Source organism: Lithobates pipiens, unplaced genomic scaffold, assembly GCF_037356315.1.
Source record: "Lithobates pipiens isolate NorthernLeopardFrog02 unplaced genomic scaffold, aLitPip1_a1.2 Scaffold_30, whole genome shotgun sequence".
Classification (NCBI taxonomy): Eukaryota; Metazoa; Chordata; class Amphibia; order Anura; family Ranidae; genus Lithobates; species Lithobates pipiens.
In genome coordinates, this window is record NW_027507791.1 from 74906806 (window position 1) to 74923655 (window position 16850).

General features: G+C 44.4%; 1 protein-coding gene across 1 annotated transcript in view; it reads right to left on the minus strand.

Moving 5' to 3' along the window:
- PSMA3 (proteasome 20S subunit alpha 3) overlaps positions 1-2755 on the minus strand; it is a 29772-nt gene extending 27017 nt beyond the window's left edge. Inside the window, exon 1 of the mRNA XM_077464460.1 lies at positions 2598-2755. Coding sequence (XP_077320586.1) covers positions 2598-2618 — 21 coding nt within the window. The 5' untranslated portion in view covers positions 2619-2755. The remainder of the gene's footprint in view (positions 1-2597) is intronic.
- Positions 2756-16850: the final 14095 nt, after the last annotated feature.

The window sequence follows — 16850 nt, forward strand, 5'->3', positions numbered from 1 at the left end:
TGGTTGCATAAGTGTGCACACCCTAAACTAATACTAGTTTAAAACTAATACTTTGTTGAAGCACCTTTTGATTTTATTACAGCACTCAGTTTTTGGGTAGGAGTCCATCAGCATGGCACATCTTAACTTGTCCATATTTGCCCACTCCTCTTTGCAACACTCCGAACGTGTCAGATTGTGAGGGCATCTCCTGTGCACAGCCCTCTTCAGATCACCCCACAGAATTCCAATCAGATTCAGGTCTGGGCTCTGGCTGGGCTATTCCAAAACTTTAATCTTCATCTGGTGAAGCCATTCCTTTGTTGATTTGGATGTATGCTTTGGGTCGTTGTCATGCTGAAAGATGAAGTTCCTCTTCACGTTCAGCTTTCAAGCAGAAGCCTGAAGGTTTTGTGCCAATAGTAACTGGTATTTGGAAAAGTTTATACATTCCCCCCTACCTTGGCTAAGGCCCCCCCCGTTCCTGCTGAAGAAAAACAGCCCCAAAGCATGATGCTGTCACCACCATGTTTCACAGTGGGTATGGTGTTCTTTTGGTGATGTGCAGTGTTGTTTTTGCTCCAAACATATCTTTTGGAATTATGGCCAAAAAGTTCAACCTTGGTTTAAGAAGACCATAAATAAATTTTCCTACATGCTTTTGGGAGATTTTCGATGTGTTTTTGCAAAATGTAGCCAGGCTTGGATGTTTTTCTTCTTAAGAAAAAGGCTTCCATCTTGCCACTCTACCCCATAGGCCAGACATATGAAGAATAAGGGAGGTTGTTGGCACATGTAACACACAGCCAGGAGTTTATAGGTCACATTAGGAAAAGTGGAAAGAGTTCTGAAATGATCTTTGTCTCATTTTTTTACATTGCAGAAACCTGACATTTTACCAGGGGTAGGTAGATTTTTTTTTTTTTATAGTGTATGTGTAAAATTATAATATATATATATATATATATATATATATATATATATATATATATATATATATATATATATATATATATATATATATATATATATATATATATACACACATACACACACACAAGACCACCCATAAGAACTTACCAAGACGTGAACTCCACTAGACTCTAAAAAAGGTATGCTGTGGTCTCTGGCACCAAGCAATCAGTGGCAGATCCTTTAAAATGGATGTAAACCCACTCTCATCCTTTACAAACTACTGCCATAGTGGTTATCTGTAAGGATATACATGCCTTCAGCACATATCCTTACCCATCAAATGTCTCCCTTCTGTCTGGTATGAGACATACGAAAACTGCAGATTCTGTGGGTGGGTCTGTTGTCTGGAGCTCAGTGGGTGGAGTTGTGATGTCAGTAGACTCCCCGCCCACCTCTACACTTCCCTTGTCAATATGCATATTCTTCTGTGTATTTCTTACACTGAACTTTTGCTATGATCTCTAACATCCAGTCAAAACCCAGAAAAGTCACCACATGACTTCAGCATACCCAATCATGCTAAGGTGTGGAGCAACCAATCCTGGGAGAGCTGGAGAAGAAAGGGGGGAGGGGCTCTGAAGTACACAGAATGTCTCTCAGGCTCGTGCATGAGATATGTAAATCACCTGTCACTCACAGCAAGGGGGGAAGAACTGACTCCTATTTCTGTCAGTCAGTTTTTATCTTACTGCCCCATACACAACAAACTGCGTGGCACCTTTCTAATTCTATCTGAACCTGCATTAACTTTTTCAGTAATCCGAGCTACAGTAGCTCTTCTATTGGATTAGAATACACGGACCAGCCTTCCCTCCCCATGTAGATCATTGAGCCTTGGCTGCCCATGTCCCTGGTTTGGCAGTTTTCCTTCCTTGGACCACTTTTGGCAGATCCTGATCAGTGCAGACCAAGAACATCCCACAAGAGCTGCAGTTTTGGAGCTGATCTGACCCAGTCACCTAACCAATCTGGCCCTTGTCAGCCTCACTCAACTCATTACATGTGCCCATTTGTTCTGCTTTTAACACATCAACTTCAGGGACTACATGTTCACTTGCTGCCTAATATATCCCACCCACTTTATTAACCTGTCATTGTAATGAGATAACCCACGTTCTTCCCTTTACCGGACGGTGATGATAACGATAGAGAACACACACACACACACCTCCATTAGTGTGGGCAGAAAGATGTAATGATAGTGACTATATGGGTTATTTACTAAAAAGGGAGAGTGCAAAATCTAGTGCAGCTAGAAACCAATCAGCTTCCATGTTTTATTTTTAACGTTTAATTGAAGAAGCTGATTGGCTCCCATGCACCAGATTGTTTTAGTAAATCCCCCCCTACGCTGGAAGATCAGCGCCCTGTCGGAGGTCTCCGTGGCCCACACACACACACACACACACACACACACACACACACACACACACACACACACACACACACACACACACACACACACACACTATGGCGAGCCCAATGAAGGGCTTTCGGTTTCAGTCAGCACACATCTCCCTCCCTCCCCGCTCAGGCCGGGTTTAGTTACACACAATGAGCCCCGTCATTCAGCCCTGACACAGCCGGAAAGACTCGTACTAAAGGCGGCAGGCCAGGACTCCCGGCTAGGCCTCCACACTCACCCCGGTCCCGATGGAACTCATAGCGAACAGTGAACACTCTACTCAAGCGGTGAGACGGCACTTTCACTCCTGACTTCCACCACACAACCCCTTGCCAGTATTCTGCTACCTGATTGCCCGGCAGCCGGCCAATCGATAAGCTCCTTCCTGGGCGCAGCACACCAATCAGAGAGCTTCTTCCTGCGTGCAGCAGGCGAATCGGCGAGCTCCTAGCAGGGAGAATCAGGCCAATCAGCGGGTTTCTTCACGGGCGCATGCGCTGTACAGAACAAACCTGAAAGTGGCTGAGCTGAAACAGCAGAGTCATGAAGCCTCACATCAGCAGCTCAGTGGATGGGGGAGGTCACGTGCAGTGCTAGTACATTTCTATTGGACAGATGCTGATAATTCTTGTTTCTGGAGCTGGATTTGTTAATGGGATTGCTTTGTAACTTCCAGTACCTTTCCCGACAATAAAGCAGATCTTTTCCCTCTTCTGTCCTCTCATCCTTAACCCTTCCTCCCTCAGGACAGCTAATCACATTATTCTGTTAAAATAAATTTGGGGGGGGGGGGGGGGGATTCCTCCAGCATGTCCTATGTGCTCGCCTAGAAGAGAATGAAGTATTACTTCCCACTAAGGATGAGCTCAGGCATGTTCACGGCTCCACGTGCCGCACCAGCCAGGAAGCTCACACTGCACAGCGCTAATCATAGGTAGTGAGACATTTCCCCATCCGCGGCTGCACAGATCAGGAAATGTCTCACTGCCTGTGATCAGCACTGCGCAGTGTAAGCTTCCTGGCTGGTGTGGGCAGAGATCCGGCATGTTCGCACACTCCACATGCAGAGCCCGCCAGGAAGTTGGCACGGCGCTGATCACAGGTAGCAAGACATTTTCCTGATGTGCGGTTGCAGAGATCGGGAAATGTCTCACTGCCTGTGATTAGCGCTGCGCCGACTTCCTAGAGGGCTCTGCACGTGGGGTGTGCAAACACGCCTGAGCTCATCCCTACCATGGAGGCTGCAGGGTGTTCTATTGTGCACCCAACGTCACACATCATCAGGAGGCCGGCTGCCTCTTACTGGTACCTACTGCCGGCCCCACCATAGCTAGAAGAGACAGCCAGCCTCCTGATGAGGATGGTGGCACGAGACCCAGTGTGCAGCAAAAGTAGATCCCTACAGGACACTAGTGGATTGCTGGGTTCATAAGTATGTATTTTCAGAGTACCCTGAAAAAAAAAAGCTAAATCTTTTTTTCATTGCAATGTGTTTATTGAATTTTCAAGGTTTGAATTGATTGTTAACAATCACCTTTTAAAACAACCCATTCAGTTTAAAATAGAAATTAAAGCAAAACATTTTTGTAGAGATATGAAAAAAAAGTCATAAATACCCTTTTTCCCTTTTTTTTTTTTTTATAAGTGATCACATTCCCTCTGTTCTCAGCTGCATAAGAGCTGGGGGAGGAGAAACAACAGAACACCAATCTTCCCAGTCAAAGTCTGTGCAGAGTGGGTGTGTCAGGACAAGTCTGATTATTGTAGGAGAGCATACTGAGTTCCCAGCGTAGCTAGAGAACTGACCACAGTGTGCTCTCCTGCCTAGTTTGGTCAGTTTTTAATAGGAAGGCAGAGGGCATGGCAAGAACACCAGCAATTTCACATAAAGGAAGCAATACAAAGAGAACAGGATACTTTCTCGTATATATTGCAGCAGGCACATATCAGGAATATGAAGTGTTGGGGTAACAAATGCTTTAAGGACAGTACATTAGACAGATGTGTCAGTACATAGCGCCTGGGTACAGTAAATGATACAATATCCACCATTAACAGTGTCCTGTCATCATTCAAAACATTTTCAAACGTAGATACAGAAAAAGTAATTGATCTGGTGCTGGTAGACACTGGTAGGCTGCAGTCGTGCATGACTTCACCTAGAGGAGAATGAAGTATTACTTGCTCTCAGACTTGAGCATGTAGTTGCCTTTCTTCAGAGGATGTGACGGTCCAAAGCCTGTTTCTTATTGGTCCACCCTGGCAACTATCAGAAACCAGCATTGAGAAGTGACACCCCTTGAAATGCGCAAACTGCATGCCAAACTCCATCATGGGAGAAAAGATTAGAAGAGAGCGTCTCGCTGCATAAGGTGCTGGTGTTATCAGTGGCCAGCAAACCCAACCAGTGGCTTCCATCAAAGTTATTAAAATAAGGGACCTATTGTATACCTGACAGATATTAGTAAAACTGCCCATAGAAGGATCAGAATTCGGCCAGTTCAGCAGGGACTGGCTGAATTTTGATCTATCTGTGGCCATTCCTGTTCATGAGTAGTGATGGACGAACTTCCGACGGAACGTTTCGCAAACGTGGCCAAAAGTTCACGGCGGACAACATTGACTTTAATAGCAGGCAAACCTTAAAAACCTCCAGGTCATATTTTCAGCCACAAAATACTTACTAGCTGTGCACACATAGTCCCACCACATGGACACTGACATAACAAAAGTATTAAGTGAATCTGGGAACGACAAGCATTCTTTTTTTATCTGTGAAATATTGACAATTCAGGAGGGCATGAAAGCCATGGAGGAGAGGCAAGGTCAGGACAGGCTATGAAGGGGATGCAGAAGATGATCAGTACCAAAGTCAGGGCAGCGCAGTCCTGTGCCAGTGGCCCAGTGTGCCAACCTGTGCTTGAGTCTCTCCCTCTGCCCGGCCCTTACCCCCACCTTTGCAGGGCTCCACTGCGGTGGTCAAGAGGTGCCAGTCCAGTGCTGGCACTGCCTGCTGATTGGCTTCTCTGCTGCTATGTTCCTCACTGTCTGAAACCAGCACCGTGATAGAGACTGAGCACTGACACCAGCACAGTTATAGAGAGCACTGAAACCACACCAGCACCGAGATAGAGAGCACTGACACCACACCAGCACTGAGACAGAGAGAGAGAGAGCACTGACACCAGCACCGTGATAGAGAGAGAGCACGGACACCAGCACCGTGATAGAGAGAGAGCACTGACACCAGCACCGTGATAGAGAGAGAGCACTGACACCAGCACCGTGATAGAGAGCACTGACACCACACCAGCACCGTGATAGAGAGCACTGACACCACACCAGCACCATGAGAGAGCACTGACACCACACCAGCACCAGAACTGATACCAGCAACTCGCTGCGGGACCCAAAAATATGACACCGCTCAACCTCTTCAAACGGGAGGATACGGGCATATAGTACGGTGTGCTTTTTATGTACAAGGAAGTGAGCCAAAAGGTAGAAAAAAGGTCCGTGTGCTAGATTATATAAATTGTTTATAGAGTTATGCATATACATGGTCTACTGGTCACGTGTTGAATTCCTCCAAGATCCATGCCTCATTTATTTTTATAAATGTGAGGTAGACACTTTACCAACTGTCAAATTGAGCGGTATTAGCCACTGATCTGCCTGTGAACGCAAAGCTGAAAGGAGTGCAGGGCTAGTGTGGCTCTTGGCTTCCAGGCACAACAGACGCAGCACAGCATGCCAACGTCTCACCTGGCATGTCGAATAGGTTTTGGCGATCTTGGGTGGCGCAGCGGAAGAGACGCTAGCAGCGGAAAAGGTGGAGTCAGCCGAGGAGGAGAGGGAGGATGGAGTAGGCAGAGAAGAAGAAGAGCCAGGCCTGCATGCAATCCGTGGCGGTAAAACCAAATCTACACATGTGCCACGCCTGCCCGTTTTTGCTAGACCACGTGTCTGTGGTCAGATGTATCTTGGCACCGACACTGTCTGCCAGAGATACATTCACTTGCTGCTGAACAAGGCCATGTAGCTCTGGCTGTCCTTCTGTGAGAAATACTACCTTCCTGGGACCTTCCATTGTGGTGTTCCAATGGCCACAAATTTTCGAAAGGCCTCCGAGTCCAACAGTTTATATGGCAGTAGTTGGCGGGATATCAGCTCTAACAACCCAGCGGTCAACCGTTGGGCAAGAGGGTTATCCGGCATCATCATTTTTTTACGCTCGAACATTTGGCCCACGGAAGCCTGCCTTTTTCCAGAAAAACGTGAGCTTGGCGTGATGGAAGGTGGAGTGGAGGACAATTGTGAGGAGAGAGGAGAAGGAGAAGTAGAAGACGAGGTTGGACGGTGAGAGCCTGGAGTGTGGTTTTGTGGGTTCTGTTGCTCCCACTAGGCTCGGTGATGGCAGCTCATGAGCCTTCTTAAGGTAGTCGTCCCTAGGTGAGTGTTGGGCTTACCGCAACTTATGCGCTCACTGCAAAGGCTGCAGATGGCAACACTATTGTCAGCAGCGGACACGTTAAAAAAAGCTTACACTGCGGAGCCATGTGCCGGTGTCCTGGGAGCGCCAGATGTGACCGTACATGGTTGATACCTCACTCCTGATACATTAGCAGTCTGCTTTGTCCCTCCTGTGCAATGTAAGTTCCGCCTGCTTCTCCTCCCTATCTGCTGGTCCATATCTCCCTCTGAACTCCCCTCCTCTTCCTCTCTTGTGGGCACCCATGTGACATCACTAGACACGTCATCATCGATGTCACCTTCCCCACCGCTATAATTAGAGATCTCGGAGTAAGCAGCAACACTGGGGACCAACCTCCTCCTTGGGCTGATCTGGGTACTGTCATCAGACTGCTGAGTGGCGGTTGTTGCTACCTCCTCTTCCTGATCCAATGCCAAGAGTGACTGCGCATCAGCAATGTCTTGTGATGGATCGGAAAATAATTCCTGTGACTCAAGCAGAGGGTATATGGTGGCAGTGGTGTTGGTGGTAGTGTCTTTGGGGGTGCACATAGCAGAGAGTGAAGAAGAGGGTGCAGATCGAGAGGATGAAGTGGGTGCAGAAGAGTAAGGCTAAGTGAGCCACTCAACCAAGTCTGGTGCATCCTTTGATGTAATCGAACACACCTTCTGCAATTTGCCACTTTGGCTCAAGCCTGTTTCTTCTGCCCTACCCCTATCACCCTTGTGGAAGGGCCTGCCTCTTCCTCCGCCTGTAATTTTTTAAATGACCCTGTGACAAAAGTCTCTAGAGAAGTGCAGTATACATGGAAGAAGGTATATAACACCCCACTTCAATCTGTCGTTTTTGGGGGCCACTGGTCTATCACACCAGTTATAAAACTTTTTTCTAATTGTGTTTGTCACTCTTTGTAGTATCGCTACAGAACCGCTCAGCAGTCACCATTCTGCACAGTGGAAATGCACTATACTGTGCTTTCTATATTTGAAAGTATTTTATACGTATATTACACCCCTATATACTGCACACCAAATAGTACACCTATATCAGTCCTTAAAAAGACCTTTGTGGACCTAGTAGTAGCTAGCTAGTAGCTAGTAAATTGCAGACTATCCCTGCTCCAAGCACCAAACTGTCCCTCCCTACACTGAGAAACAACAGCTGCAGAATCAGTCAGCAGCACTGCATTCAGTGCACTATAATATGCTTTCTATATTCGAAAGAAAGTATATTATACGTGTATTACAACCCTATATACTGTACACCTATACCAGTCCTTAAAAGGACCTTTGTGGACCTAGTAGTAGCTAGCTAGTAGCTAGTGAATTGCAGAATGTCCCTGCTCCAAACACCAAACTGTGCCCCCCTACACTGAGAAACGACAGCTGCAGAATCGGTCAGCAGCACAGCAGTGAAGTATAATATGTTTTCTATATTTGAAAGAAAGTATATTATACGTGTATTACAACCCTATATACTGTACACCTATACCGGTCCTTAAAAGGACCTTTGTGGACCTAGTAGCTAGTGAATTGCAGATTGTCCCTGCTCCAAACACCAAACTGTCCCTTCCTACACTGATAAAAGACAGCTGCAGAATCGGTCAGCACTCAGCAGTGCACCATAATATACTTTCTATATTTGAAAGAAAGTATATTATAAGTGTATTACAACCCTATATACTGTACACCTATACCAGTCCTTAATAGGACTTTTGTGGACCTAATATTAATAGCTAGTGATTAGACTGACTGTCCCTGCTCCACACAGCGTCCTTTCCCTACACTGAAAAAAGACAGAATGTCAAATGGCCACCAGATCAGGTCTATTTATAAGGTAGGGGGTATGTACATGTGCTGAAATGTCTCAATTGGCTGTCCTGTACCCCTTGATGGATGTGTCATGGGTCAAAGTTATTCACAATGTAAATGCATATGTCCGCCGCGAACAGCGCCAGAAGTTTGCTGGTTTGGTGAATCGCGAACGAGCAAAATTCGCCGCGAACCACAAGGCCATCTCTATTCAGACATTACTCTAACTCTAACATTTGACATATGAACCAGCTTGTTAAAAATGTATGCCTTGATTAGCATTGCAGCCAATCAGCTGCTGTGCTGATCAGTGTATTATGACTGAGGGGGAGTCCTGCTGTCAGAATACAATGACATAGCAGGGAGGAATCGGTTCAGTTGTTTTCATTGAGCCCACTAGAACAACAAAACAAAAACATGTATAGCCAGCTTCAGAATGTTATAAAGGTGTATGTGATTTTTACAATTTTTTAGAACAATTAATGTCACCCTGAATTAGGACAAAGAACAGTACTCAGTTGGATATGAATCATCTGTAAGTAATGTGGAGCACCATATAAGCAACTGGGTTGTGGCCCATCTTATAAGCTACTGGGTGTAAGCAATTTTATTTCTTTACAGTGTTATCAGAAAACCTCTAAAACAAAAACAGTTGGTGCTGCCTATCAGTCAGATTTATCTTTTTTCTTTCACTACAGTGCATCCGGAAAGTATTCACAGCGCTTCACTTTACCCACATTTAGTTATGTTACAGCCTTATTCCAAAATTGATTAAATTCATTATTTTCCTCAAAATTCTACAAACAATATCCTATAATGAGAACGTGAAACAAGTTTGTTTGAAATCTTTGCAAATTTATAAAAAAAAAACAAAAAAAAACACCACATTTACATAAGTGTTCACAGCCTTTGGCTTTACTTTGTTGAAGCACCTTGGGCACCAATTATGGCCTCAAGTCATTTTGAGTATGATGCTAAAAGATTGGCACATTCTTCTTTGCAGAACCTCTCAAGCTTCATCAAGTTGGATGGGGAGTGTCGGTGCACAGCCATTTTTAGATCCCTCCAGAGAAGTTCAATCAGGTTTAAGTCTGGGCCACTCAAGGACATTCACAGAGTTGTTCCGTAGCCATTCCTTTGTTGTCTTGGTTGTGTGCCTAGGGTTGTTGTCCTGTTGGAAGATGAACCTTTGCCCCAGTCTGAGGTCCAGAGAGCTCTGGAGCAGGTTTTCGAGGATGTCTCTGTACATTCCTGCATTCCTATTTCCCTCGATCCAGGGAAGTCTCCCAGTTCCTGCTGCTGAAAAACATACCCACAGCATGATACTGTCACTGCCATGCTTCACTGTAGGGATGGTTTTGGCCAGGTGATGAGTGGTGCCTGGTTTCCTCCAGACATGATGCTTGCCATTCAGGCCAAAGAGTTTAATCTTTGTTTCATCAGACCAGAAACATTAGTATCTCATGGTCTGAGAATCCTTCAGGTGCCTTTTGGCAAACTCCAGGTGGGCTGTTATGTGCCTTGTACTAAGGAGAGGCTTCTGTCTGGCCACTCTACCATACAGGCCTGATTGGTGGAGCACTACAGAGATGGTTGTTCTTCTGGAAAGTTCTCCTCTCTCCACAGAGAAATGCTGGTGCTCTGTCAGAGTGACCATAGGGTCACTGGTGGCCTGGTGTCTCCAAACTTCTTCCATTCACACATGATGGAGGCCACTGTGCTGATTGGGACCATCAATGCTGCAGACATTTTTCTGTACCCCACCCCAGATCTGTGTCTCAATACAATCCTGTCTCGGAGGTCTACAGACAATTGCTTGGACTTCATGGCTAGGTTTGTGCTCTGACATGCACTGTTAACTGTGGGACCTTATATTGAGAGGTGTGTGCCTTTTCAAATCATGTCCAATCAACTGAGTTGAGCCCAGATGGACTCCAATCAAGTTGTAGAAACATCTCAAGGATGATCAGTGAAAACAGGATGCACCTGAGCTAAATTTTGAGTGTCATGGTAAAGGCTGTAAATACTTATGTGATTTTTTTTTTGGTTTTGATTTTTAATCCATTTGCAAAGGTTTCAAACAAACTTCTTTCCTGTTATCATTATGTTGTATGGTTTGTAGAATTTTGAGGAAAATAAGGAATTTAATCCATTTTGGAATAAGGCTGTAACATAAAATGTGGAAAAAAAATGAATACTTTCCAGATGCACTGTAGATTGCCTAAAGTCAAAAAGAGGGAGACTCTGGATGCTATTGGCAACAAAGTTAATTTATTTCCCTTTGCTACATTAGACTCATGGCTAACTTGTTAAAGGGGAATTTCAGGTTAAAGTGTCAATGATTCTGTTGACTAAGGCCCTTCCACACAAGGTGGATGCTGCTGATCCCTGCCGAGTAGGCGGATGGCTAGTCCCCTACTGAAGAAGTCTACGCCTTGACGATATACATATAGGGAATGGAGCCCGCGTGCTTACATCATGCAGCGGCTATCCAGTTTGATTTGTATCTATACTTGTACAGCTAGCATGGCTTATAGTGCTTCACTTGTGAGTATGTTTGACTCATCTTTTATGGCAATAATAGGATTTTTATAACAGCTTACCTGTAAAATCCATTTATTTGAAGTACATCACGGGACACAAAGCCATAGTAGTTATTATGTGGGTTACATAGTTACATAGTTAGCCAGGTTGAAAAAAGACACAAGTCCATCCAGTTCAACCTTAAAAACAAATAAATAAAATAAAAAATAATCGTACAATCCAGATACCCAATTTTATGCCCACAATTGATCCAGAGGAAGGCGAAAAAAAACCCCAGCAGAGCATGCTCCAATTTACTACAGCAGGGGAAAAAAATTCCTTCCTGATCCCCCAATAGGCGATCGGATTTTCCCTGGATCAACTTTACCTATGTTAGTACCTAGTTATATTATGTACCATCAGGAAAGTATCCAAGCCTTTCTTAAAGCAATCTACTGAACTGGCCAGAACCACCTCTGGTGGGAGTCTATTCCACATTTTCACTGCTCTAACTGTGAAGAAACCTTTCCGTACTTGAAGCTGAAATCTCTTTTCCTCTAGACGTAAAGAGTGCCCCCGTGTCCTCTGGGTTGACCGTACAGAGAACAACTCAACACCAAGTTCACTATATGGACCCCTAATATATTTGAACATGTTAATCATATCCCCCCTTAATCTCCTCTTCTCAAGAGTGAATAAATTTAGTTCCTCTAATCTCTCCTCATAGCTGAGTTCCTCCATGCCTCTTATCAGTTTGGTTGCCCTTCTCTGCACTTTCTCCAGTTCCCCGATATCCTTTTTGAGAACTGGTGCCCAAAACTGAACGGCATATTCCAGGTGAGGTCTTACTAATGATTTGAACAGGGGCAAAATTATATCTCTTTCTCTGGAGTCCATACCTCTCTTAATACAAGAAAGGACTTTGCTCGCTTTGCAAACAGCAGCTTGGCATTGCATGTTGTTATTGAGCTTATGGTCTACCAAAACCCCCAGATCCTTCTCCACTATGGATTCCCCCAGTTGTACTCCCCCTAGCATGTATGATGCATGCATATTCTTAGGCCCCAAGTGCATAACTTTACATTTATCAACATTAAACCTCATCTGCCACATAGTTGCCCAATTAGACAGTGTATTGAGGTCGGCTTGTAAATTGGAGACATCCTGTAAAGACGTTATTCCACTGCATATCTTGGTGTCATCTGCAAAGACAGAAATATTACTTTTGATGCCAGACCCAATATCATTTATAAAGATGTTAAAAAGTAAGGGTCCCAACACTGAACCTTGGGGTACACCACTGATAACCTTAGACCATTCAGAGTAAGAGTCATTAACCACGACTCTTTGAATTCTGTCTTCTAGCCAATTTTCTATCCATTTACAAACTGATATTTCCAAACCTGTAGACTTTACCTTACACATGAGCCGTGTGTGCGGAACTGTATCGAATGCTTTTGCAAAATCCAAGTATACCACGTCCACCGCCACCCCTCTGTCCAAGGTTTTACTTACCTCCTCATAAAAAGAAATCAGATTTGTCTGACAACTTCTGTCTTTCATGAATCCATGCTGTCTGTTGCTTAAAGTGTTATTGTTCAGCAAGAACTCGTCGATGTGGTCTTTTATTAAACGCTCCAGTATCTTCCCAGCTATAGAAGTTAAGCTAACAGGTCTATAGTTACTTGGTAAAGACTTTGATCCCTTTTTAAATATAGGCACCACGTTCGCCCTGCGCCAATCCAGTGGGACTATTCCCGTCATTAATGAGTCCCTAAAAATTAGATACAATGGCTCTGAAATTACAGAGCTCAATTCTTTTAGGATCCGTGGGTGGATGCCATCAGGTCCAGGTGCTTTATCCACCTTTATTCTGTCTAAGTATTTCTGGACCATATCCCTTTTGAGCCATTGTGGATCATTTGGGGCTGTGTCACTACCACCCCCATTATGGACATGAGCTCCCCCATGCTCTTTTGTGTACACAGAGCTGAAGAAAGTGTTTAATAAATTAGCCTTCTCTTTGTCCCCAGTCACCAACTCTAGATTGTTTTGTAAAGGGCCTACATGCTCAGACTTGACCTTTTTACTATTAATATATTTGAAGAATTTTTTGGGGTTTGTCCTACTATCTTTTGCAATCTGTCGTTCGTTTTGAATTTTTGCATCCTTGATTTCCTTTTTACATATACTGTTAATTTCTTTGTAACATTTAAATGACACTAGTGATCCTTCATTTTTATATTTTTTAAAAGCTCTTCTCTTACAGTTTATAGCTTTTTTAACTTTGGCCGTGAGCCACATAGGTTTTGTTTTTAGCCTTTTAAACTTATTGCCCATGGGAATATACTTTGCAGTGAGGTCCCCAACAGTCTTTTTGAAGAATTCCCATTTCTGTTCTGTGCCCATTGAAGCGAATATTCTCTCCCAGTCTAAGTCCTGGAGAGTAGCCCTCATCCTTGGAAAATTAGCTCTCTTGAAGTTAAGTGTTTTTATCTTACCCGTATGTATTTCTTGTTTAGCGCTAACATCAAAGGAAATCATGTTATGATCACTGCTACCCAGGTGTTCCTTTATCTGGACATTAGTAATAAGCTCTGCATGGTTTGAGATTACCAGGTCCAACAGAGCTTCATTCCTAGTTGGGGCCTCAATAAACTGGACCATAAAATTGTCCTGTAATAGGTTTATCATTTTTTGCCCTTTAACTGTCCCAGCAGTGCCATTACTCCAGTCAATTTCTGGGTAGTTAAAATCCCCCATTATTATCACTGTCCCAGCCCTTGCAGCCCTTTCCATCTGTGCAAGGAGCTGAGTCTCCACCTCCTCATTCACATTGGGTGGTCTATAACAAACTCCAACGATTAACTTTGAACTACCCCCATCTAAATGCAGTTCCACCCATAATGCTTCGGACTCATCACACTCTCCATCCACCAGGTCCTCTTTCACACTTGCTTTGAGATCACTTCTCACATAGAGACAGACCCCGCCACCTTTCCTTTTTACCCTGTCTCTCCGAAAGAGTGCATAGCCAGGAATATTAATAGCCCAGTCATGTGAGGATTGAAGCCAAGTTTCAGCAATACCGATTACATCATAGCTCTCCTGATGCACCACAGCTTCCAACTCACCTATTTTGCTTGGCAGACTTCTGGCATTGGTGAATAAACACTTTAATGCATTATTACATTTTGCTCTGGTGTTTTTCATATTATTTTTAGTAGTACAAATTGCACTATAGTTTTCAATGGCTGTTTGCAACATGGGAAATTTCTTGACACCTGCCATATCCCACCCCCCATCTATCCCCATTCCACCCTCCATTAATGTCTGACCCCTAACTGACCTGTCTGCCCAATGTACTTCTGGTTCACCCTCCCCCCTCAAACCCAGTTTAAATACTCCTCCAGCCTTCCCATAAACCTCTTCCCCAGCACAGCAGACCCCCTTCCATTCAAGTGCAAACCATCATTAGCATATAGGTTGCACCCCAATGAAAAGTCAGCCCAGTGCTCTAGAAACCCAAATCCCTCCTCCCTACACCAGGTCTTTAGCCATGCATTCAGCTCTCTAATCACCCCCTGCCTTTCCTGTGTTGCGCATGGCACAGGCAATATTTCAGAGAATATCACCTTGGAGGTCCTTCCCTTCAACTTGCAGCCTAGTTCTCTAAATTGATTCTTGAGGAGCCTCCACCTTCCATGTATACGGTCATTGGTTCCAACGTGGACCAAGACTGCTGGGTCATACCCAGCCCCTCCCAGTAATTTATCCACCCGGTCCACCACATGCCGAACCCTAGCACCAGGGAGACAGCAAACTATTCGGTTGAGGCGATCCTGGCGACAAATTATTCTATCAGTCCTTCTGATTATAGAATCCCCTATAACCACCAACTGTCTAGGCCTTTCTGCACTCCCCTCACCTCCTCTACTAGATGGGCTGCTCTCCTGGCTGTTAGGGGGAGCAGTGACATCTAGGGCTGCCACCTCTGTGTTTGTCACCTCCACATTTTCACCCAACTCGGCAAATTTGTTTTGATGCACAAACACAGGACTGGCCTTCCTTTTCTGCGAGCCCCTTCCACTCCCTCTAACTACATTAACCCATCTTCCTACGTGATAATCCTGACTTGCCCCTCCACCCTCCACATCAACCCTACTGACCACCTGCTCAGCGAGCAGAGGACCCCTTTCAAGGTTGTCCTTTCCACCCAGTGTTGCAACTTGCTCCTCCAGATCTCTAATGCGAGCTTCTAGAAGGGCAACCTGCTCACATCTGTCACAGCGGTATGCATCCTGGAGCTCTTGCACCAGTTTTGCATACATGTGGCACACTGTGCACTGAGCAAAACCTTCAACCCTGCTATCACTCATTTCCCAGTTACAATACAATTACTTAAATGAAGTTTAAGATGTTACTTACAGGTTAGAGACTCCTGTCTTAACTCCTGTTTCCAACTCCTGGTTATTAACTCCCCACTTTAGTTCAAAATTCCACTTGAGATCACAAAATCCACATGCAAACCACCAACAGGGAGCAAGCTCTTTGGGGAGTTTGTATACCTACCTTTATACACCTGTGAACAATTAACCCCTCCCCTCAATTAGCAGGAAGAAAGAGAGAAAAAAAAATGCTGTTTAAAAAGTGACAGAAAAAAGGTCTTTTAAAAACTGCTAGCAAATAAAGGAGGGGAAAAATAGATAAAAACACCCCTAAAAACAACACTTTATAGGGTTATAGGCCACCTTCAGGTGATGGACACTGGCACGCCCTATGACAAAAAGTGCCCTCCCTATATAATCGCTCCCACTACTGGGAGTACCTCGGTTTTGTAGCCAAGCAATACATGTGTATACCAAAGAAGGGAGGGACCTCTGTGTCCTGTGATGTACTTCAAAGAAAAGGATTTTACAGATAAGCTGTTATAAAAATCCTATTTTCTTATTGTACATCACTGGACACAGAGCCATAGCGGTTACTGTGTGGGATGTGCCATAGCAATGCCAACTGAAGGGAGGGAAGACAACAAAAATTAGGGCATTAAGAGACTAGAGGACTCATACTGCAGCCTGCAGTACACTACGCCCAAAGGCAATATCCTCATGACCTTTTACATCGATTTGATAGAATCTGGTAAATGTATGGACGGAAGACCAAATTGCAGCCTTCCAGATCTGAGCCATGGAGGCCAGATGATGCACTGCCCAAGAAGCACTAACAGCCCTGGTGGAGTGCGCTTTAACATGAAAAGGAGGAATTTTCCTCTTTAGATCACTTGACCAATCCATTTGGAAATAGTAGATTTTGATACTGCAGGTCCTCTTTTAGGACCTTTTGGCAATACAAACAAAACATCTGTTTTGCAAATCTGTGTGTTCACCTTTAAATAGACTTTGACCGTTCTCACTACATCAAGGGAATGTAGTGACCTTTCTTAGATAGAGCGAGGTTCTGGGAAAAAAGAAGGTAGGACAATATCCTGGTTTAAGTGAAAACCTGTCACTACCTTTGGTAGGAATCTAGGATGAGGCCGTAATACCACATTATCCTTATGAATAATAAAATATGGCTCTTTACAAGAAAGAGCCACCAACTCTGATACTCTTCTGGCAGAGGATATGGCAACCAAAAAAACTATCTTCCTTGTCAAGAGGACCAAGGGATTATTCCGTATAGG